At 38.8% G+C, this 24,508-nt stretch overlaps 1 protein-coding gene and 1 pseudogene across 2 annotated transcripts in view; both read left to right on the forward strand.

The window, feature by feature from the left end:
- The first annotated feature begins 294 nt into the window (after window positions 1–294).
- The window catches only part of HPGD (15-hydroxyprostaglandin dehydrogenase), a 33,589-nt gene continuing 9,375 nt past the window's right edge, over window positions 295–24,508 (forward strand). The window contains exons 1-4 of one of the 2 annotated variants that reach the window (XM_066279019.1): window positions 314–555; window positions 815–938; window positions 5,177–5,283; window positions 11,877–11,973. In XM_066279019.1, the coding sequence (XP_066135116.1) occupies window positions 463–555; window positions 815–938; window positions 5,177–5,283; window positions 11,877–11,973 (421 nt within the window). In that variant the 5' untranslated portion in view covers window positions 314–462. Of the gene's footprint in view, window positions 556–814; window positions 939–5,176; window positions 5,284–11,876; window positions 11,974–24,508 lie in introns of both variants that reach the window. The other variant, XM_066279028.1, reaches the window with a different exon arrangement.
- Window positions 18,072–24,349, forward strand: LOC136321034 (keratin, type I cytoskeletal 18 pseudogene; annotated as a pseudogene).

A 24,508-nucleotide genomic window follows, 5' to 3' on the forward strand; every position in this document is an offset into this window, starting at 1 on the left:
AAGGAATTTTTTTAAGTTTTGTTTTTCAATTACAGTTTACAGTCAATATTATTGTGTATTACTTTCCGGTGTGCAGAATAATGGTTAGACAATCATATACTTTACAAAGTTTCCTGTACCCACTGGCACCATACCTAAGTCACCACAATATTATTGATGGAGGGAAATAGCTTTTCAGACATTACTTTTCTGCTTTTCCTGCTAGCTCATCGCCAGTAACGCAGCCAGAGGTTGAGGGAAGGCTGTGACTTGGGTTTGGCTGGGAGTGAAGAAGGCAAAGATCGCGCAGCTCCGCGCCGGAGCGCTCAGGGCAAGGTGACACAGTCCCGGGTGCACCCTGACGTTGGCTGGACAGTTTCATCCCCGCCCACTCGCAAGGGAGCGCGGGGCCGGGGTGCACGCGCGCGCGCCGGGGGAACATAAAAGCTGCGGCGGCGCGGAGACTCCAAGCAGGGCCGCACCATGCACGTGAACGGCAAAGTGGCGCTGGTAACCGGCGCCGCGCAGGGCATCGGTAGAGCGGTCGCAGAGGCGCTGCTGCACAAGGGTGCCAAGGTAAGGGCGGCGCCCGGCCGCAGAAACTTCTCTGATCGCCTTGAGACTACCCCCCCACCCCCCCCACCCACACACACACTCACACTCCCGCCAAGCCATGGGGCTCCTGGGGAGACTAGGAGGCTGGTGGGGGAAAAGCTGACCTTTAATTGCTGAATGTCAGGTCCAAAAGAGAAGCGTCCTGCTGTTTTTTTACTGTTCATCTGTGTGTCTGTTTCATGAGCTGCGCAGGACTTGAATTCCTCTCTTCTATCTGTAGGTAGCGCTGGTAGATTGGAATCATGAAGCAAGTAAGAAATGTAAAGCTGCTCTGGATGAGCAGTTTGAACCTCAGAAGACTCTATTCATCCAGTGCGATGTGGCGAACCAGGAACAACTGAGAGGTAAGAGACCAGGACCCATCCATCAACAGGGAACACACTTTTACCTTGAGCAAGCAATAACCTGAAGGCAGCCTGGAGCCAGAGGGCCAGCCTCGGGCAGGCAGCAGGCAGGGACCGCTCCTGGAAAGCAGCTACCTCCAAGCTCCACGAGATAGCTTGGAGTGTTGTTTTCTATTGACATCCCAATAGCCAAAAAAAAAAAAAAAAAAAGTAGGGGGGAGGGGAACCCAACTCTGCTTAAGAAATCCTTTTATTTTAGTCATCTGGCAGCACATAATGTAATCAAAATTCCTTTGTGTATTCAACAGTAATTATTAAATGATTGAAACTGCAGATGGAACTTGGAAAGCTAAATGTAGACTGAAGGACTGTAGCAAACAATTTCCTCCAGAAAGCTGGAAGACAGGACAATTAAATGTGGCAGTGTTTCTCTTTTAAAGTGCACTAGGGTGCAAGATCAAGGGTCACCAGCACAGACATGCTAGATGCTGTTAACCATATGTTCTCTGGTTTTTCCCCCACTAGACAGTACTTTAAAAATAATCATAGCTGTATTACGTTTTTAAAATGGCAGAAGAAAAGTTTCTATCAGACTTTCCTCAATGCCTTTCCTGTTTCCGTCTACTTACTTAAAATAGAACAATCTAAATACTTGTGAAATATAGGAACTGATATTGGCATATAAACAGATTTGGTCATATTCAAGCCCTAAAGATGTGCATGAAAAAAAATACATATTTTTCTGGGAAAAAATAGAAAATATACAGTATTTATATCTCACTAAGTTTTCTTGAAAGACGGAGTAAATTGTTGGGCGCATGTTTTATCAATGGAGCAAAAAACTTACATAAAAGTCACTCTGCTAACTCTGTTCTTAAAAGAACCACTGATTTTCTTTGAAAATGTTGAGATATTCTGTAAGAGACTGAAAATAGACTAGCATGGTAGAGGGAGTATTCCCCTACATTTAAGGGAAATTGTTTTAAAGGAAGATATGTAATTAAAAGCATAAGGTGCTAATAAAGATCTATAACATGGATTACAAGCATGAGTGGAAGAGATCTATAAACACAGCACTGGTGGAACATATTTTTCCAGAGGATAAAGTGTTGTTGATCACATATGATATTTTGCATCAAGAATAGAGGCATGGGCCCTGGCCGGTTGGCTCAGCGGTAGAGCGTCGGCCTAGCGTGCGGAGGACCCGGGTTCGATTCCCGGCCAGGGCACACAGGAGAAGCGCCCATTTGCTTCTCCACCCCTCCGCCGCGCCTTCCTCTCTGTCTCTCTCTTCCCCTCCCGCAGCCAAGGCTCCATTGGAGCAAAGATGGCCCGGGCGCTGGGGATGGCTCTGTGGCCTCTGCCCCAGGCGCTAGAGTGGCTCTGGTCGCAACATGGCGACACCCAGGGGGGTCGCAACATGGCGACGCCCAGGATGGGCAGAGCATCGCCCCCTGGTGGGCAGAGCGTAGCCCCTGGTGGGCGTGCCGGGTGGATCCCGGTCGGGCGCATGCGGGAGTCTGTCTGACTGTCTCTCCCTGTTTCCAGCTTCAGAAAAATGCAAAAAAAAAAAAAAAAAAAAAAAAGAATAGAAGCATGTTGGCCCTGGCCGGTTGGCTCAGTGGTAGAGCGTCGGCCTGGCGTGCAAAAGTCCCGGGTTCGATTCCCGGCCAGGGCACACAGGAGAAGCACCCATCTGCTTCTTCACCCCTCCCCCTCTCCTTCCTCTGTGTCTCTCTCTTCCCCTCCCGCAGCGAGGCTCCATTGGAGCAAAGATGGCCCGGGCGCTGGGGATGGCTTCGGCGCTGGAGATGGCTCCTCGGCCTCTGCCCCAGGCGCTAGAGTGGCTCTGGTCGCAACAGAGCTACGCCCTGGAGGGGCAGAGCATCACCCCCTGGTGGGCAGACCGTCGCCCCCTGGTGGACGTGCCAGGTGGATCCCGGTCGGGCGCATGTGGGAGTCTGACTGTCTCTCCCCGTTTCCAGCTTCAGAAAAATACAAAAAAAAAAAAAAAAAAAAAAAGAATAGAGGCATGTCAAATCTCAGCATTTATGCAGATGGAATAAGAAATAGTATAGATCATCTGGAAGCTATTTCTGTCGGAATTTATGTAGTTACACATGTGACATTTAACCTTAATTGTTTTTGCTTTTCTGTATTTAAACTTAGTACTTTGGCTGTAAACACATTCCTTAAGGATAAGTGATTGTGGAGGAGGAAACTCAGACACATAATGAGTGACCAAGAGAAGGCATGTGGTTATGAGAAATTCACGTGCTGTCTGGACATAAGCATGTATTTGCACTTCAGGAAAATACGGTATCAACTATTCCAACTTCAGGATTTAGTGGCGCCCAGAACTTTTGAAATTGTTTAGACGTGTGACCAAAGGAGGTTTCAATGAAATCATGATAATACAAAGGTGAAAATGTTCTTGGAGCTGAAGAAGAAGTAACTCATTTTATAAATGAATAAATGCAAATGAGGGCAGGGAGGGGTAGGTAAATTATAAAGAGTACCACAGCATATAAATGTCACCAAGAGCTAGATTGTAAATTGCTTGAGCCCAAAATCCAGTGGTATGTAAGAAAGAAGATGGTACATTATACATTGGTAAGGGCAGAATATAATAAATGCAGTGGAAAACAAAACAACAACAAAAATCAAAGAAGCAATTAAACATCATATTTAACAACTTAATCTCCTTTAAGGTGGATGTGGAGTTCTGAAGAGAACATTCTTAGGATGAAATACAAAAAAAAATAAACCAAAAAACTTAGATCTTTTCTACTAGAGGACCTTTTCTGTGATCAGTTTGAGATCTTAAGAAGCCTTTAAAAAATTCCATGAAAAAGTAAACAGTTTTTGTTTTGTTGTTTTTCATTCCTGTTTGGTAAAGGGCGCATATTAAAAATCTTGGCACTATTTTTGACAACTAACTTGTGTAATAAATTATCTATTTGGGAACTGATTAATCCATGCCCTCCTCAATATGTCTGCTGATTGTTAAAAATTCTATGATTTTATTTGAATCAAAATGAAGTTTATGTGGATGTACTTTTTTCAGAGAACTCATATGTTGGCCCCAAGACCTGAGGACATGTATTGCCATTTGGAAGAGCAACCACAATTGTTATCTACAGTCTCAAGTAATAGAACTAGAACTAATGGTAAAAGCCCGGGGAAACAGTGTAAATCAATAGAACTATGTAAAAGTCAACTCTGAGAAATAATACATTTCTCAATACAAGGGTAGTAAAATTTAGTATGAACTGGCTTGGGACGCTTTGCAAGAAATCGATATGTAATTGGACAATGGAATGAGTGACCTTCAAGCCTCAGAATCTGCGAACTTGACCTTGGTTGAACATAGTTTTTATATAGACTACTTGTATACAGTAGTGATAACAGTGAGAAAGAGAAATGTGTGAACTAGTACACCTAAAGTTATAGTATCCACTGAATGAAAATCTGATTTTATTTACTAGTGTCTCAAAACTCCCTGAAATGATGAGAATAGATTTGAATACACAAACTATAGTTTATGAAAATAATATGATTCAAATAAAAAGGATATTTGTCATAGTCTAAGCCAAAGAGCTTCAGTAAGTTCTTAGGGACAGAGAGATGCTGGCTGCCCCACTAATTTCTGAGGGCTATTAGCATAGGAGGAGGTTCAGTTCTCTCAAATTTACACCATTAAGTTACTGCTTAGTTGCCTGACCTGTGGTGGTGCAGTGGATAAAACGTCAACCTGGAACTCTGAGGTCGCCAGTTCAAAACCTGGGGCTTGCCGGGTCAAGGCACATATGGGAGTTGATGCTTCCTGCTCCTACCCTCATCTTTCTCTCTTTCTCTCTCTCTCTCTCTCTCTCTCTCTCTCTCTCTCTCTCTCTCCTTCCTTTCTAAAATGAACAACTAATAAAAAAGTTATTGAATAGCAAACTTCAACGTGCATACAAACCACCTAGGGATCTCATTAAAGTTGAGAGTTGTGATTCAGGTCTGTGGTGGTCACAGATTCTGCCTTTCTAATAAGCTCCTGGGAAATGCTGACTGATGCCGCTGGCTCAAACCATACTTCGAGGAGCAAGGCATTAAGCCTCTAAGAGTATAATTTCTCCACCCTCTTTCACCATCAGGGTGGAGAAATAAAATTCACTTCATGGCATAAGATATGATTTATAGTATATGTGGAGAGTAAAAACATATCTATACTATCTTTTTTTTGATATTAGATACTTTCAGAAAAGTTGTAGAACACTTTGGAAGACTGGACATTTTGGTCAATAATGCTGGAGTGAATAATGAGAAAAACTGGGAAAAAACACTGCAAATTAATTTGGTAAGCTTTCTTAGCTATGTGTATTGCTTAAAATGATTTAATAATGTGATGTTTTTCAAGAAAAATGGTTCTTATGTTCATGGAAACCATACAATGGCATAGTATAGAAAAAGGGAACTTATAGAAAGCGGGGGAAAAAAGCATTTCCTTTGAAAAATAGGAAGATATTTGAGATTTTTAATTATAAAACTAAATCTGTCTTAAAATAATAAGAAAATATAAGAAGAAACATAGTTTATTGGATGACTTAAGAGTTGGAGAACTATGGCCCACAGGTCACACCAGCTTGCCATCTGTTTTTGTGTGACCAGCAAGCTCAAAATAGGTTTTACATTTTTTAAATGGTTGAAAAAAGTGAAAAGGGATGTAAAAAGCTATAGTCATTCATTGATACATTGTCTCTGAGTGCTTTCATTCTGTTATAGCAAAACTGAAGAATTGTGACAGAGACCCTATGATATGCAAAACATTTATCATCCTGCTCTTTAAAGAAAAAATAAATAAAATGACCCTGGCTTAACTTATTTAAAAAAGAAATCTTAATTTAATCCTGGGAATATAACAGAAAACAAGGCCAAAGTAACTTTTGGACTTTGTAATTATTAAGATTTTTTTATCCTGAACGTCGCTGTGTGTGTGCCTGTACGTGTTTGTATGTACAGGTGCATGTGTGCAATTTTCATAGTGTTTGATGACTATCTAGCTCTTACTTAAATTATAAAAATGTAGAACTGGGAAGTAAAATCTCTGTTGGATCTATTGTATCACATTTGTTGGTTATCCTATTTTATAAACACACTTGACGTAAGGCTTAGGGGTTTAATAAAACTCAACCTTCCCTAAAGCAAAATGTCCCAGCTGAGCTGTACATGTGGTTACTTTGCCCGTGCTAAGGTCATTTTCACTTGCAAAGTGGGCGTGGGGAAAGGACAGAGGGGCCACTGTGTGTGTATGAACATACAGGGAGTGGCCCCTGCTTCATGATATCCAACTAAGAGATGATAAACGTCTTCAAAAGAGAAACTGTGTTATGGTTTCCTTTGTCCCTCTCTCAGTAATCAGCCCAATATCTTGAAGATAGTGCTTGGTCAATAAATGTTTGACTTGAATCAACATTCCGAGCAGAAATTACTTAAATGCATTAATAACCTGATGGGTGTCAGAATTACACTATTTCACAAAAGAGCCGAATCTGTTAAGCATCACTTTGATAAGGGTAAAAAGTTGATAGAAGCCTAAACTTCTTTAAGTGAAAACAGAAGCTACTATTTGAAAGTAAAAACACATTCCTTGCAGTTCTTTTTAAACTTTGTCTCAAGTGACCCTGGCTATCATTATATTTCAAAACAATTCTAAGACCTATTTGTCAAGTTTTCCTCGAAATCTTTCTGTTGTATGTGTATGTTTAAAGAAATCTGACAACTACTTTTCCTGAGCTAAGACAATTCTATAATTTTTTTCCCCTCAAACTAGTAATGTAAGTAAAATAAAAAGGAAATATTTTCTCATTGTGAACCATACTTATATCTCTAGGCAAAATCATAGTTAATCATATTATATCAATCATGCTTGCTTTGGCAGCACATATACATATTATATCAATGTTTATTACACCATTGAATTTGCTTAGTTATACCTAATTTAATTTTATATTTGTGTTCCTCTGCTTATAAATGATTATAGCTTATAATTTTATTTTATAATATATCTATTTTGTTTGAGGGTCAGTTGGTTTTTTTTGCTACCTTTTATCTCCTTGATCTATCAGTTTTTGAACAAAATGAAATCATATCTCAAATGACAGATGTTAATTTGCCTGCCTTTTTCCATAATTCTGGTAGGTTGGACTCTGCAATGTTATAAACCTATAATATTTTGAGCATAAATTTCTAGTAATTATAATTTATTGATTTCTAATTTGATTTTTTAAGTTGTATCTCCCTTTGCAACCTATAGGTTTTGATTCATTCAGTATTTCCATATATATAATCAGTACCCTTGTTTTCATTGACCTAAACATAGCTTTTTCTATTACATTATTTTAAAAATAAAAGTAAACTTTTATGTTAAATTTGTCTCTTGCTGAAAATATAGTATGCTACTTTATTTTTTAAATCATCTCTGGGGACACCTGCTTTTTATATTTGTGAATTTAAGCCACTTATATTTATTTTTACTTTTATTAAGATTTTTCTTCCACTTAATTTCACATTTTATGTTTACTAAGTTTGCTTTTTGTTTTTGTTCTTTTTCTATTCCTTTCTTAAATTTCATCTGATAGCTTTAATTTTCTTCAGCTGGTAAGAAACTCATACATTTTATATTTACTCTTTGGTGGTTACCCTGATTTGTCATAAGGCATATTTTCTTATATCTTTTGATTGCAAGATTTAAAAAAGAAGTGAATATACAACCAATTGGGAGCTTCATGAGTTTTTAAGAATATGTTTTTATAAACTTATGCTACTTTCCAAAACCACATAGTGATGAGATTTTTTTTTTTGCATCGCGCTATCCTAGCGAAAAAGCACAAATCATGTTGCAACAGCTTTCTCCCTTTAGCACCACTCTTGATGTTTTTAATAGTTTCATCGGTGATACAGATCTACAGATATGTTGTAGATAAAGGTCACAAGGATATAAAGTTCTTACATTCGATGCATTCATAATGGACACCTTCTGTGTCTTTCCTCTGAGAAAGCAGATGTTAGAAAAGGGTGCAGTGATTAGTTAATGTGAGAAACACAAAAATAGTGGAGAGGTTGTCACAAAGGATTTGCATTATCTATTTTCATCTAACTGAGAGAGCATGTCTGCTTGAATATAGCTTAAGTGAATGAACACCTCCTCCAAAGTGCTACATTATCTGAAAATAGGAAATTCTGGAAGACCAAGGGGATTTTATTTGACTCCTTTAGTTATAATTTACTCTACTGGGTTCTTCCTTATTAAAATTTAGCTGGCCTTTATTTTTCTTCAGACTCTTCTGATACAAGTCACTCCTTAGCTTAATACCAGTGACCGATGACATTTGTTTAATTTTACATAGAACAAGATATAACCTTTGTTCTCAAATATAACTAAAAAACAGGTTACTTCCCCTCCTCCTTAAGACACCCATTGCAAAAGTAGATTAGAGTGTGACCAATCATTGTCCTTCCAACTTGATTATCTCAGTTAGTATAATGCAAATATTTGTGTGTGGTTTACACAGTAATTTTTAAGTAATGTTCTGAATGCCATTTGCCTCCTGCGTGTTCTTTGCACACTTTTTCTATGATCCTGTCCTTGTAAAAGAGTAACCATTTAAAGGACCTTAGTACATATCTCTCTCTCGTGAAATCTCATACAACATATTTATACCATTCTTATATGATGTACCAATTTTTAAATTTTATTAAAATTATTCTTAGAATGATTTTATACATGTGTAACTTATGAGTTTGTCATAAGCCTTTTGAAAGCAGAAGGTTGTTTTTTGTACAGAATAGATGCTCAATTAATATTTATTGGATAAATAAACTGCCATTCTATGATACTTTACATCCACGGATATTCAGTTTTGTATTTTCAAACAATGTTTGGATGGTTTCCTGATACATCAGTATTGACAAACAGTGTTAGCTGTCCTTCCACTTTGAATCTTTATTAAACTAAACCCCTTCCTTGTTCTTTACCACTCTTCCCACATGAGAGATGCATTAAACTCTTCCCAGTCTTCTGTTTCCATTCGGTTGTTCTGAACTTCCTCCCTAGTCTGAAGCCAACCACAGTGGCCTTATTTATAGCTGTACAGAGCTTACTAGGGATGTTCAGAAAGAAGTAGTTTTAGCAGAATATCAAAGGTTACTCTGGCAATTGGCCAGAGATAGATTTAACTTGAATATTGATAAGGACATTCTATAATGTATTTATTTTACATTCTCAAGCTTTAATAAATCTAATAATTCATCCCGACCCAAGTGGGATTTATAATCTCATTTGGACACATAACTAACATACATTGAATCCCTTAAGATATTCAAATAAAAATTAAACAAAACAGATGGCTATTTCTAATGATTTTTTTTCATAAATACAAGAGTTGACTAAAGATTTGAACTGGAAAAGGCATACATTTAGAATTAGTCAAAACTAGACTTTAGTCTAGAATGTAGAATACTTGACCTTTTATTTCTCTAATCTTAAGTTTCCGAGTTTGTGAAAGATTGAAGATCACTTCTAAGGATGGTTAAGCTTAAATAAACCATAATATGTATGAGACACCCAGCAAAGTACTCCTGTATAGTATTCATTCAATAAATTGCATTTCTTTTCCAAACTATAAAAATCTACATTTTCTTCATTCTATTATATTTTTATATGAGTTGGATTCCTACTCTGCCTTTAAATGGCAAGTTGAATAAATGGATAAAAACTTTGTTGTCAAATGTACTCCCTTTTCTTGGCTCCCAAGATGTTGATTACAAATTAAATTAGCTACTTTCTGTTGTTGCTTTTCTATAATATCTAAAGATCTAGTTGAACTATTTATAACAATAGTTAACTATAACGTTAACTTGCTAAATTGTAAGTAATTTCTGCAGCGGGCAAGACAGTAATATCAGCCACTTAAGAAAAGTGAAAAAATACTGAACATGAAAAATAAAAAGATGAAAAATAAAGTCAGAAAAAGAGGTGATCGTGTGTATATTCCTTGAGAACTGTATTGGAGAAAGGAAAGAACCTTAAAGGCAAAGCATTAAACTTTGTTGTGTGGATTTATTCTAAGAATGTTTTCCTTTGAAAAGTTACTCAGTTCTTATCCTAATAATAGATGGGAAAATTATGCTTTGTCCTCATCCTCCACCAAAGACCTGGAATCAGTCTTGCTTTTTAAAAAATATTTAATAAAGCTTACATGTTTCCAAATTTTCTATTTGCATTTGTAGATGTTGAAAGCACAAAAGTGGGGTGTCAGCAGCGCTGTAAATACCTACCTGAGAATAAAAGCGTAGTGCTATGAAGCACAAACAGAAATTCTGTTCAGACATGCTGGAGGCTTGGAAGCTAAGAGCATCTAACTAACCAGTAATTTCAGCCATCTACATTTTTTCCCTTCTTATATAAACCATTAATGTTTTGTGTTAACATTTTAGGGGGAATCACGTGGAGATTTTACTCATTCTCCCTAAACCTACTTAACATCAAAATTACACATGGCTTAAGTGAATAGACTCTTCAATTTACTTTTTTGTTCTAAACTCCTATTAGGTAGAGAGACAATTCTGAACTCTTATCAGAAAACTTCCAAAGGACTTTTTAAATTAAAAGAAGGTTAACATTATTGTGTACTCGCAGTTCCAGACTCATTATCAATTGTATCATTTTCTTTGCTGTATTATAAGAAATGAAAAAAGTAGGAATTAAGATGTCAAAAGAAAATTTTCACCTTTTAGGAGTCTGAGTTGGAAGGCAGAGAAGTTCTTAATTTAAAGGGAAAATAAGATTTAAAATATAAGTCTCATAACACAAGTGGTTTTGGCTGGGGGTGAATTCTAAATGTTAGAACGAAAGAGAAGGTGCCTACATGTAGCGATGAGTAGTGAAGCAGAGTAAACCCTCAAAAGCACAGTTTTAAGCCATGATAAACCAATTAAGTGATAAACATTACTGAGGACCTTATGTCCCAAGTGACAGAAATCTCCCACTCACACTGGATAAAAGTTATATGACCTCACACGGTAAGATTGCAGTGTCAGGACTGTTTGACTTTGCATCTCCGTGGTATCATCAGGACCCCCTTTCTTTGCTCCTCTTCCCGCTGCCCTCCTTTATGCTGGTTTCATCATAAGGGTGCTGACAATATTCACTCCAGCCATTGCATCCATACAAAGCAATAAAAAAGGAGTCACGTAGTCATTTCTTTCTGGTTTTCTTAAGGGTAACAAAAGTTTTCTCATGAGCATCTTCCACCACCCTGCTCCAACCTGGACCCACCCTCCACCTCTTCCAGCTGACCATGTTTCTCACTGGCCAGAAATGGGTCCCATGCCGGCTCCTGAACCAGTCACTGGCAAGGAGAATGGGATCTCCATGACTGAATTAGATTAATCGGTGTCTGCACTAAAGCTGGGGCATCACTTTCCTCTGTATTCCAGGGGAAAGAAGTAGATACAAAAGCAAATGAAAACTGTAGGAACTTAAGTGTATCCACTATTATGTATTGCAAGATCTAAGAGAATTACGTAAACAGGGCAGATGAATGTATACTCCCTGGAGATGAGGAGCATATGCTTCTAATAAGGGTAGATAAATTTTGCATTCATTTAGATAAGGAAAAGAATATAAAGAATTCTTTAAAATGCGGAGTTGAGTTAAATTGACAAAACACTATAGGATTACAATCTTTACCATAGAATCTCTAAATCAGGTTTTGCAGAGCTATGATAAACTCCACAACTTTAGGGAAACAAAAGCCATTTCAAAACCCTTCATTGGTAATAGTTGCAGAAGTCTACCTAAGTCTCTGCGATAGGAGTAAAAATAATTGTGTATGATAATATGACTGGGTAACGGCCATGTTGCTTTTCTCATTCATGCCCCTGGATTAGGTTTCTGTTATCAGTGGGACCTATCTTGGTTTGGATTACATGAGTAAGCAAAATGGAGGTGAAGGTGGCATCATTATCAATATGTCATCTTTGGCAGGTAAGGACACTTGTTTTATTAATAATAATTTATTGCCCTGGCTGGTGGCTCAGTGGACAAAGTGTTGTCCCAGTACACTGAGAGTGGGGGTTCAATCCCTGGTCACAGCCCGTAGGGGAAGCAATCATTGAGTACACAACTAAATGTAACAACGAAGTGGAACAGCGAGTTGAAGCTTCTCTCCTTTCCCTCCTCTCTCTCCCTGCCTTTCTCTCTCTTTCTCTCAAATCACTGGGGGGAGAAATTTTTTTTAAGTTTATTATTAAAAAATTTTTAATTTTTTTATTGGTGTTTTGAACCACAAAAGTAATTCTTCAAAGTCTATTATCCTTTGGGTTTGAAATTGAAACTGTTTAATTTTCTTTTTAATGGCTCTGTGATTTTCTATTGCATATCAAAACTTTGATCTGTTTATTTCTATTATTTTTTGAATTGTGACTTATTAAGTTATCTTACTGCAGTACTATTAAAAAGCAAACACATTTTCCTGGAGTTACTGTTTCTCAAAAGTTGTTGTGAGATTTTTGATCAGCAATACATGTGAAAGCACCCTTGACAGAGTGAAAAGTACAAAACAATATTAAGGTATCTTGACTCCCATGTGATTTTAGTAAGAATGTGGAGTTTTAGAATATAGCAGATATAGTAGTTGGAATATGCTGTCGGGATATGCCAAACTGGACCTCTGTTTTCTTAGAGTCTCTGGCTGGGCCTGAGAATTAATTTGACATGAGACAGACCCACTAGAGGAAAGCATACAGATGTTAACTTGTACATGGAAGCTACGTAGAGACTGTAGATGCAAAGAAATGGCTAGGGCCTAAGTGCTTATAAACTAGGTTGAGCAAACAGAGGCAATTGTGGCAAAGTTACTAAAATATACAGGGAGACTAAGAAGATAAAAACCATTTTTTTTTTAACAAGGTCCGTTTGTACAGATTTCTCTTGGCCTTGACTCTGGGTCTCTGGTGCTAAGAATGCTTCTTCCTGGTATTGGTTGGGCATCTTTTATATTAGATTTTTAACTCCTGCTGTCAGGAAGAAAAGGGGAGGTCCAAGTGCCTTTCTTGCACCTGTTGTTTTTCAAGTTTCTTTACCTCAAAATAATCCTTCTGCCAAAGTAGCATATTGGGGGGTGGCCTAGTCTGCCACCCTTCAATGCTAAACAAATAAACCCAGACACATAATGGCTTAAATATAGGATATGCTTATTCTTCACTCAGTCATTTGGAGAACAAGGCTGGCGGAAGCTCTATCTTCAGTAACTGTGACATTGGTGGGCTCTTCTCCAATAGAAAGAGAACACTAAGCAGGCAAAGCTGCTCTTTCGATATGCCCAGTGATGGCACATCTTACTTCTGCTCACATTCCAGTTTAGAATTTGTCCTCATGGCTCATCTAACTGCAGGAAAGTCTAGGAAATGCAGCCTAGCCGTGAGCCTAAGGGGGGAGTTGGTTCCAGTGGACAGTATATAATCTCTGTCACAACATGCATCTAGACTTCTTTATTCAAGGCAGTATAATTTCCTATCAGTTGATATCAGAGTAGCTATCAGCCTTCGGTAGAACTTTTTGTGCAATGTAGCCAGATTCCTTACTTTTAAAATTCTAGAAAAAAATCAATAGTTCTTTACTAGTTCAAGGGATATACAAAGCTTTACGAGTCTGATCAATAGTGACAGCAAGTCTAAATCATTCATGTCCAAAATAGTGAGACTTCCTTAAACTATCTGACTGGTTTCAGTTTGTTTAATCATTTCACAATAGGTGACCACCCCCCACACTTTGTCCTTCACCTCCCAGCTCCGATAACATCTGTGGCAGTGAGGTTCGGAGAAATCTGTGACCATGCCAGTGTCTTGCTTCTCAGCATTTTTCTTATTCATCTGGGAATCATTGTCAGATGGTTGTTTTTTCTTTTTTAATTAAGTGAAAGGCAGGGAGGTGAAGAGACAGATTCCCTAGCATGTGACCCGACTGGAATCCACCAGGCAACCCCTGCTTTGGGGCTGATGTTCTGCCCATCTGGGACCGCTGCTCTGTTGCTCAGCAACTGACCTATTTTAGCACCTGAGGTGAGGCCATGAAGCCATCCTCAGCACCCAGAGCTAACTTGCTCATTCAAGCCATGGCTGTGGAAGGGAGAGGGGGAGGAGTGACGAGAAGCAGATGGTTGCTTCTCCTGTGTGCTCTGATAGGGAATCAAAATGGGACTTCCACACACTGGGCTGATGCTCTACTGCTGAGCCAACCGACCAGTGGCGTCAGATGGTCTTGAAACTATTGCCAACCACCACCCGTGGAGACAGAAATCTCCTTCATTAGAAATTTGCAGAAGAAAAAAATATACTCATTTTCTGAGTTGCTTAAGGACAAAATGACATCCCTAAAGTTATTATAGACTGAATTCTATGATTTTTTCAGAACAATCTGTTTTTTATTCCTAATATGACATCTACTTACAAATTATAACATTTCAATACTAAGGATACATTAAAAGGTAAAAGCATGGGCAATATGTAAGATATTTGGCCTCAGAAAGGACCAAATTTTCAAGGCAAAATCTACATGACTTTAAAATAAAATGGAGGAAAAATTACATAAATGATTAGGAAATTAACAAAAATGATTGATGTTTGATCTAAAATATAAACGTAAAAAAATCCTGGGGTGGTGGTGAAGAGATAATTCCATGGACTCTCTTTCTCAAGTTGAGAGGCTAGCAAAGCTTGAACCATGGACACTGTACCGGGAGCCCTTTGCCTGTGCCGCTGGAAGTACTGAGTCCTTCTTAGGAAGGCTGGAAGGCCTCAGGGTTGGATCAATCTAGGATTCTCCAGAAGAGATTTACTGGCTTTAATAAAAGACCATAAATAGAGAAATGCACTGTAGCATTGCCTTTTATCTAATAATAGTATTTAAATGTATAATAATTAAGAGCCACTGAGGATACACTGTTTACATGATACTATTTTAAATATTGTATATGCAATGATCTCATTTAATACAACAATCCTGTGAAATAGATTTTATAATCTCCAGGTTGTAGATGAGGAAATCGTACCAGTAGAATTTGAGTGTCTTACACTAGTTTTTACATCAAAGAAGCAGTAGAGCTGGAATTCATGAGCAAGCAGCCTGACAAGAGACCTTTTATATCTTAACCTCTAAATTATCTAATTCTTCTATCTATGAGTTTGTCTGTTAACCTGTCTAACTAAGTCTATCTTTGCTTATGAAGTAAAAAAAAAAAGTGCCTTGAATTTCTACAATATGATTAAACCAGTATAATTTACTAGTATCTTAAGGACCCTTGGACACTTCTTTAATCTTTTTTAATGCATTCTTAATACTGGTGAAATACATTTATTAACAAGAAAAGTACCTTAGCTTTCTTGAGGTCTATGGCTCTGTTTTTGTAGAATATTTCAGATTAAACAGCAAAGTGAAAAAAAATACTATATAATGAGTTAATATAATTGATATTAAAACCTTTATATTCTCAACAAAATGGGCAAAAACACAAACCTACAATTCATAGAACTGGTAGAACAAATGGCTAACAGGTAGAACAGATCTAAATGATCCATCTCATTAGTAATCATAACAATGCAAATGAAAACAAAAATCAAATTTAATGTTTTAGCTATCATATCAACCCAGATTTAGTGTAAATTACTCATGATTGGCCAGAATGTGGTGAAAAGGGATTGTCAAATACTGCTAGTGTGTGTATACCACTGCTTCAATCTGAAAACTACATTACTAAACCTTCAGTGAAATCTAAGCTTTTGCCTCATTTGACCCACAAAGTAAAGTCCTGGAAACTTTGGGAGCTTACCAAAGTCTCCAGTCAAAACATGCGATTGAGAAGGGCAATTTAAGGATCACAGTTAGAGGTACACTTTATTTTCTAAGAGCTGGGTTTACCTCACTACCGACCCCTGGGTGTTAATTCTGTTCTTACCTATCTCAGAGCCAGTATTTGGAAGCATGTGTGGCTCTTTCTCTAATCATGCAGCTAGAACAACGAATGAGTATAATTCAATGATGAGATTGTCTTGGTTTTAGTGAGTATCATAGTCTTCCAAACTGCTTCTCCTTCTGATATTCTTCCTAACAGGCAGGGTGACTCTGTATATAATGGTTAGTTTATCTTTGTCACTTCTACTTGATTCAGTACCTTCATCAGTGTGAAGGGAGGCACCTTCTCCTAATGCCTGGTCTCCACACCCGGTGCATTTACACGGCTTCCTGTTGCCAGCGCCCAACCTGGACAGTCTCCACCCATGCTGGGCTTTGTCACTGAGGTACCCTCCTCTCAGTAAGAGTATTAAAACCTATTGTCTCGTATTTTATCCACTCACCAAGAGCTTCTATTCCTTCCATAATGAGATTAGTTTAACAAAAATTCAGAATTTTGTTAATAGAAGATAAATGTGAAACTCTCCAGCTTCCCATTTCATATCCTCAGAAATGTTATCAACAATTTTATACCCTTGAAGTTATAGCATGTTGGCAGATGGCAGATGACCAATAGACAGGAGTTCTGGAGTCAAAGTATTTTTCACTCAGCTTTAGTGAGGTATAATTGACAACATTGTAGGAAAAGTATTTCTTCATTTGCTTCCTTTTGTTTTCCAAAGCTTCCTTCCTTGCATATTTCTCCTGTTCTGCCCCCCCCCCCCGCCCCCGCTGCTCACTGTATTAAAGGTGGAGCTGTGAGTTACATTGAATGTCCCCAGTCTATCACCATGATCTCTTGGATAGGTTCAACAGAGTGCTTCGCTGTCATAGGAAAACCTTGACACACTGGTTTGGGCAGAGAAGTTAATGAGTAATGACCACAGATGCAGACCAAGTATCAAATGCAATTAATACATTTAAAAAACATATGAGTACTTAGAGTGGAGAATGATTCCTCAGCATATTGAGGAAAGGGTGTGCTCCAGTCTGGGGGCCCAGAAGAAGTCGTACTGATCATTGGTAACCACGTAGACATTTCTATCCAAGTTGTTATTTGTAAGCATAATCTAGAAACCTGCACTCATTTGGTCACATTGATTCTAAACTATTAAAGAGAAAATGTTGGAAACAACAGAGAAGAGTGTGAAGCCTGGTTTAATACAGATAATTAAATGTCTGTGTTCCCTTAAAACATCCCGTAAGAGTCGAGTGTGCTTCTCATATACAGTACTTAGTTGGTAAAAAACGGTGGGATGGACAAAGCCATTGTCGCAGGAAAAACAATCTGCCTATCATCCTGCTTCCACCTGCTTCCATACTCAGCTACTGAGGTGTTGGGGTTGTGGGGGCAGTCTTTATGCCTCTAAGTCACTTGAAAATCATAGATTTTTTTATTAGCATGTCTTTAATATCAGTCCAGGGAAATACTCAATTGAGCTATAAGTTTTATTTAAGCTTGAGCCCAAGGTCACTGACTTGAACGAAGGGTCAGCGGCTCAGCCCCCCAGTCAAGGCACTTATGGGAAGCAATCAATGAACAAGTAAAGTGACGCAACTCCAAGTTGATGCTTCTCATCTCTTTCCCCTCCTCTCTGTCTCTCTCTCACTAAAAAAAAAAAAATGTGACTAGGCAAAGTTTTTACACCAAGAGCTACATAATCAATATCTTGTATCAATATGGCAGGATGAAATAGCATAGCACAGACCATTTAAAGAGAAACATGTATTGAGTTGCAAGACATTGGGACTCCCAAAGCCTGAAGAGCAGTAGTCGGACTTAAATGCCACAATAGACCAGAAATTTCAGTCAAGAAACATTGATCACTTCCCTTCATCTCCAGATCGAAATTAAGAAAACCACGTGGTACCACCTCTGCAACTATGCTTGATATTAGGCATGGGGCCTAACATAATTAGCAACTGCCAAGTTCCGGACATTGTGAGAAACTATTCGCTCTATGATATCACATATAACTTTCACAAGTTTCTACATTAGAGGTCAATGTAAAAATCTTCAACTTATAACTGAACAACTAATATCAAACAGGCTTCATAACTTGGAAGACGTAGGGAGGATTAACAGAAGTAATAAAAGCAACTTTATTTTGCTACATTTTACCGTATGTCATGGAATGGATGAACCTACATTTCTGGATCTTAATCGGTCTGATGCCAACTGTTGTGAAGCTGTGAGCTACCCTTCTTGCTTAGTACTGATGAAGTTCTCCATGGTATTGATTTTGTTGTCTTATGGCCTAAAATTATTAAGAAAACAGACTGGAAGGAATAAGCAAGAAAGATCAAATGGTTATAAATTGGCCTTTTGAGGAATGGATAAAAGATGTAGGGTCCCCTGGCCTGGGGGATAAAGGATTACTTGGGAATGAATAGTCTTCTAGAATTCAACATGCACAGATATTACCCAGGGACTTTGTTTGTCTGCAGATTCTGATGCAATAGGTCTGGGAGTGGGGCCTAAAATTCTACTCCTGAAATTCTGATTTTGGTCCTCCCACCACACTTTGAGGAGCCAGCATCCCGTTGGCATTGGGACATTCTCTGAATGACTAGGAAGCTCATCTCAGCATAGGCAATGACTGAACTTTTAGGAAGGTGGATTTTGGTGGAATAGAAGGAACAACAATATTCTGAGAGTTACCAATGTTAATTCTTAAAGTTACCTTTCTGGAAAGATTTTAATTATCAAAGATGTAGTAGTTTTATGAAAACTGTTGCCACTTTTTATAGTAAGCCACACTTCAAATCTAAATTTGACCCTACCAGTTGCTCAGTGGATAGAGCATCAGCCCAATGTATGGATGTCCCAGGTTTGATTCCTGGTCAGGGCACACAGGAGAAGGGACCACTAGCTTCTCTCCCCTTTCCCTTCCCTCTCTCTCCCCCTGCCACAACCAGTGGCTCGACTGGTTCAAGCATAGCCCCAGGTACTGAGAGTGGCTCCATTGGAGCACCTCAGCCTTAGGCACTAAAAATAGCTTGATACCCAAGCATTGGCTCTGGATAGGGTTGCCAGATGGATCCCAATTGGGGTGCATACAGGAGTCTGCCTCACTATCTCTACTCCTCTCACTTTAAAATAATAACAAAACTTACTTGTTAATGACAAACACAAGACCAGGAGAAAAAGCATCAGATAAAATATTCTACTATGTGGGAAAAATCACATAATGAGGAAGTCCACCAGTTACTTCAGTCAGCTTTCTGCACAAACACAGATAAATAGATTCTCAGCAGTTCTCCTTTTTTACCCCCATATTAGAGAAATGATGGCTAAAACCAGAAAGATGGGTAGACAGTTTTGGAGGGGGTTTTGATGGTAAAGAAAATGTTAGGGATTCAGATTTCTTCTTTCAGACACTGCTGCTGAGCTCAGGTTTGTCAGGCAAAGATCAGTGCCCTTAGATTCTCAATTTATTTTCCAAAGTTGAATTTCTTTAGGACTTCTGTGTAGTCTATTTGCAACATTTTTATTATTTAAAAGAAAATATGCTTGATGATCCAGTATAATTGCCCTGTCTGAGCAGATTTCAGTTTTCTGCACAATTTGTTTTTTAGCTTTTTATTTTTTATGAGATATAGAGATTAAAGTTTTCTCTTTTAATTATGGGTAGAAAGAATATTACAGATGGAAGAACAAATGTGGAAATGGAAATTATTTTTTTATTTTTCTAAATGACATTTCTAATTACATATGTAGTTTTCAGGCATTTAATTTTTTTATAATTATCTCATCAGTCTGTGACCATTCGGTGTTATTATCCTGAGTGGTTATAGAAAGTATGTCTCTGATTTGTGGGTAGAATTTCTCCCTCTCTTGGTATTTTTTTTCTAAATCTACAGTTATGTTCCTAATTAGACATTTTATTTTGAGGAGAGCCATTTTATAATTCTAGAAGTAAACTTGTGCAGTGGTGGGCCTAGAATAAGTATTGAAAATTTATCCTTTTAAAATATGTTATTCATTTTTAAGCTCAAATAAAAGACTTCTCGCAACATTAAACAAAATGACTTTTATTTCAAGACTACTTTCACAATCCTTTGTTTTGCTGTTACTTTTAAATCTTTTAACATTAAGACAAATAGTTTCTAACCCTGACTTATAGTTCAGTTGCTTAGAGCTTTATCCTGATACACCAAGATTGCAGGTTCGATCCCAGGCAGGGCACATACAAGAAGCACCAATGAATGCATAAATCAATGGAACAACAAATCGACATTTCTCTCCCTCTCTCTCCCTCCTTCTACTTTTCTCCCTTTCTATTTCTCTCTTTCTCTCTCTCAAATCAGTAAATAAAAGTTTTAAAAAGACAAATAGTTCCCTGTGCATATGAGAATTAATTTGCAAGGTTTAAAAAACCCAGATAATTCCAGCAACTAATTGGTCTTGTGTCATTATACTGGTAAAACTCTCCTGAAGTTGGATAGGGTTGATCTGACTGTTCAACCAATAAAGTGCCCTACCTCTGCACCAGGTGTCCTCCCATTGGTCTTAGACATTTCAATAAAGTATATTTAAATACCACTTCATTGCACTTGAAAGGTACTAAACACATAGATCTTAAATAAATGCACTTCTGTAAATCCTTTTGAACTAGAATTGACAACAGTCCACAGCTTGCCAAACCAAGTTAGGACTCTGTACCAGATTCGTGGCATTTTAGTCCAAAAGATACATATTCATAAGAAGGTACAAGATGGGCAAATAGGTAAATAAGTCAATAAAACAAGACTTTGAGATGTTTCTTTTTTCCTTCTTTTTTTTTATTTTAGCAAGAGAGATAAAGAGGAGAGACAGACAGACAGACAGACAGGGACAGGCAGGCAGGAAAAGAGAGAGAGATATGAAGCATCAGTTCTTTGCTGGGGCACCAGTTCATTGATTGCTTTCTCATGTGTGCCTTGCCTGGAGGGCTCCAGCTAAACCAGTGACCTTTGGCCTAAGCCAGCAACCATGTGGTCATGTCCTGATCCCATGCTCAAGCTGGTGAGCCCACGCTCAATCCGGCAACCTTGGGGTTTCAAACCTGGGCCCTCAGCATCCCAGGCCAACACTTTGTTCACTGCACCACCGCCTGGTCAGGCTGAGATGTTTCATTTTAAGGAAGAATGTTGAACTTTATATTTTTATAAAAAGAATAGCAAATAGTAGTGCTTATTATGTGCCAGGCCCTGTTTTCAGTATTTTATGTTAATCAGCTCACTCAAGACTCACAGTAGTTACTATTTCTACTCTAGTTCAGAGAAGAAAAATGCCACAGACACAGCTGTTACCCCTGCAAAGCTAACACAGCTGTGTGGTGGACTCAGGATTTGAGCTCAGCCAGCCTGGCACCCAGAGTCCAAAACCACTGTTCTATAACCCCTCTCGACAAACTCGATTAAGAGGGCATTTTTAAATGGCTGAGTATTGTAAGAAGTAACATTCTGATAAAATGATGATGCTCCCATTAGTATTATGGGTTTCAATGGACTGTATTTAAAACACGGGCACTTAATTGGTACCAAACACATATTTTTAAAATGAATTCACCCCTATAAAACCTTTTGAATTAGCATGCATTACATTTTATGGAAGAAAAACTCATGCAACATATCATTCAGAACCCAAACCTCCTTCTCTGATGCTCAATACAGAGAAAGAGACCCTAGCTGGAGATGCGGAATTTAAATCTGAGAATTGTGTGTGTGTGAGAGAGAGAAACAGAAAGATAGAGACAAAGAGCGAGAGAGAAAGAGACACTGAGAGGATGAATTTACTCCCAAGGAGTAGACAAGGTCACCTAGGGAGAGAGTATGCATAAAAAAGTAAAGAGGGCTAGTCATCACTCTGGAGTTCTCCAGCGTATTCACGGATCTGGTCAAGAAAAAAGAGCCAACCAAGGACACGAGAACAAACTGCTAGTGAGTGTGAGGCAGAGACACACCAGTATAAATGTAGAGGAAACTGGTTCAATGATTACTATTTTTGGCAGAGTCCACTGTGTTGGTTGCTGCTAAGGAAGGTATCAGGCAAGATGAAGACAAGAGGGTTAGCCTTAGCAAGATGTTGGTCACTGGCAACCTCCCTAAGACCTGTTTTCCTGGGGTGGTCAGATGGAAGCCTAATTAGAATGAGGTGTGGGTCAAATGGGAGGTGAAGAGTCTTGACGATGAATAGAAAACTCTTTTGAGCACTTTTTTTTTTTGTCAAAGTAAATGACGTGATAGCTAGAGAAAGATGTGAGATGCAAAGAGATACTATTTTTAGATGAGTGATATGGAGACGTGTTCATATCTCAGAGAGTAATTCTCATGGGATTCTGCACTTGTTAACAGTGACCACCCTAGGGCTCTTGAACGACTTATATCCTTAATTTCTATGTTGCAGCATGGAGCTTGTTTTCTTCCTACCTCCATCATCTCCTTCTCAGTCTCTCTCTTTTTTAAAATTTTTACTGAATTTATTGGGGTGACTGGTTAATAAATTTTATAGGTTTCAGGTGTACAATTCTATAATACATCATCTGTGTATTGTGTTGTATGTTCACCACCCCAAATTGAATCTCCTTCTGTTACCATTTATCTTTACCCTCTTTTAGCTCTCCTCACCCTTCTCCCCTTCCCTCTGGTAATCACTATACTGTTGTCTGTGTCTATAAATTAATCCTTAATCCCTTCACCTTTTCTCAGACTCTTTTGCTTAGTCACTCTCCTCTACCAGAAGACTGTCCTATGTATTTGTGTAGGTTGTAAACTGCACAAACATTAGGGGACACTGTTTATACAAGCTACTACATGAATGGTGTCCCCAAAGTCATACCATGCACACTTGGCACATACAGCACAATTCAATGTGTTGATCATTATTACTAGTGTCAGAGCACATTTTTATTTGAAGCACAGAGAAACATTGTATGTTGGTGTGTGGGTTTAAGGTAAGTAACAGAAATATGTTTAACCGATATTGAAGCTAAATCACAATAGCAATAATACTGTACTTATGAAGACAAAATGTATCCAACAGAATATGTTTGAGTTCTGAGACATTTTTACCCCAACTACAATCATTGTCAAAATAAATAAAGCTTGAAAATGAGCTCCCTCCATTTAACCTACCTTCTCAAGGCAGCAAACTGAGGTAGAGATAGTAAATCTCTATACTGAAAGCCAGTTGGGCTGCTTGAACCTGAGCAATGTGAGCTTCAGCACCTGCTCCAGCTTCTCCACAACCTACTGGATGCTGGGCTCTGTGCTGTTGCCCAGCCTCTGGGCCAGGCTAGCCAGCAGCTCCTCCAGGGTCTACGCATAGGTCAGAGAATCAGGCTTCCAAATCTCTTTGTCCCAGCACATGGGGTGGTTGGGGGTCTTGGAGCTTGGTTTAGGGGATGGTTGGGGGGTATGGTTGGCATAGGGGGTATCCAGAGCTAGAAGGAGACTATGCAATATCTGAATGACCACCTGGCCTCCTTCCTGGAGAGGGTGAGAAACCTGGAGGCTGATAATTGGAGACTGAAGAGAAAAAATCCAGTAATACCTGAAAAAGAAGAAACTGGTCAGAGACCGGAGGCATTATTTCAATACCACCGAGCATCTGAGGGCTCAGATCTTTGCAAGTTCTGTAGACAGTGCCCACATTGTTCTACAGATTGACAACATCTATCTTGCTGATGATGACTTCAGAGTCAAGTATGAGGTAGAGCTGGTCATATGCCAGTCTTTGGAGAGTGACATCAGCATCACCCTGCTGCAGCTGAAAACAGAAATCGAGGCTCTCAAGGTGGAGCAGCTCTTCATAAAGGAGAACCACAGAAGGAAGTAAATGGTCTACAAAACTAGATCATTAGCTCTAGGTTGACCATGGAGTTGGATGCCTCCAAATCTCAGGATTTCAACAAGATCATGGGGACATCCACACCTAGTATAACAAGCTGGCTTGGAAGAACCAAGAGGCTCTAGAGAATTACTGGACCCAGAAGACTGAAGAGAACATGACAATGGCCATCTCACAGACCACTGAAACAGGAGCTGCTGAGATGACACTCACGGAGCTGAGCTTTATGGTCCGGTTCTTGGAAATCAGCCTGGACCTGATGAAAAATCTGAGGGTCAGTTTGGAGACTAGCTTAGGGATGTGGAGATGTGCTATGCCATGCAGATGGAGCAACTAATGGGGTCCTGATGTGCCTAGAGTCAGAGCTGGCCCAGATCCAGGCATATGGTCAGCGTAAGGCCCAGGAGTGGGAGGCCTTGCTGAACATCCTGAGATCACTACCTGCTGGAAGAAGGGGAAGACTTTGACTTTGGTGACACCATGGACAACAACCATTCCGTACAACCCATCCACAAGACCACCCCTGCAAGATTGTGGATGGTGTCTGAGCTCAAAGACACTGAAGGTCTGGGGCATTAAGGCAAAAGTGGAGCGCCCCTTAGGGAGGCAGGAGGTCAATAAAAAGTTCAGAAATTATGGGGGGAAAAGAAAGTCATTTTGCAAGTTGGAGAAAAATTACTGCATGCGGATCACTAACCCATCCTACCTTTCATAAACATAAGAAGCAACAGTTAAGAT

The sequence above is a fragment of the Saccopteryx bilineata genome, chromosome 1 (genome assembly GCF_036850765.1).
Source record: "Saccopteryx bilineata isolate mSacBil1 chromosome 1, mSacBil1_pri_phased_curated, whole genome shotgun sequence".
Lineage (NCBI taxonomy): Eukaryota > Metazoa > Chordata > Mammalia > Chiroptera > Emballonuridae > Saccopteryx > Saccopteryx bilineata.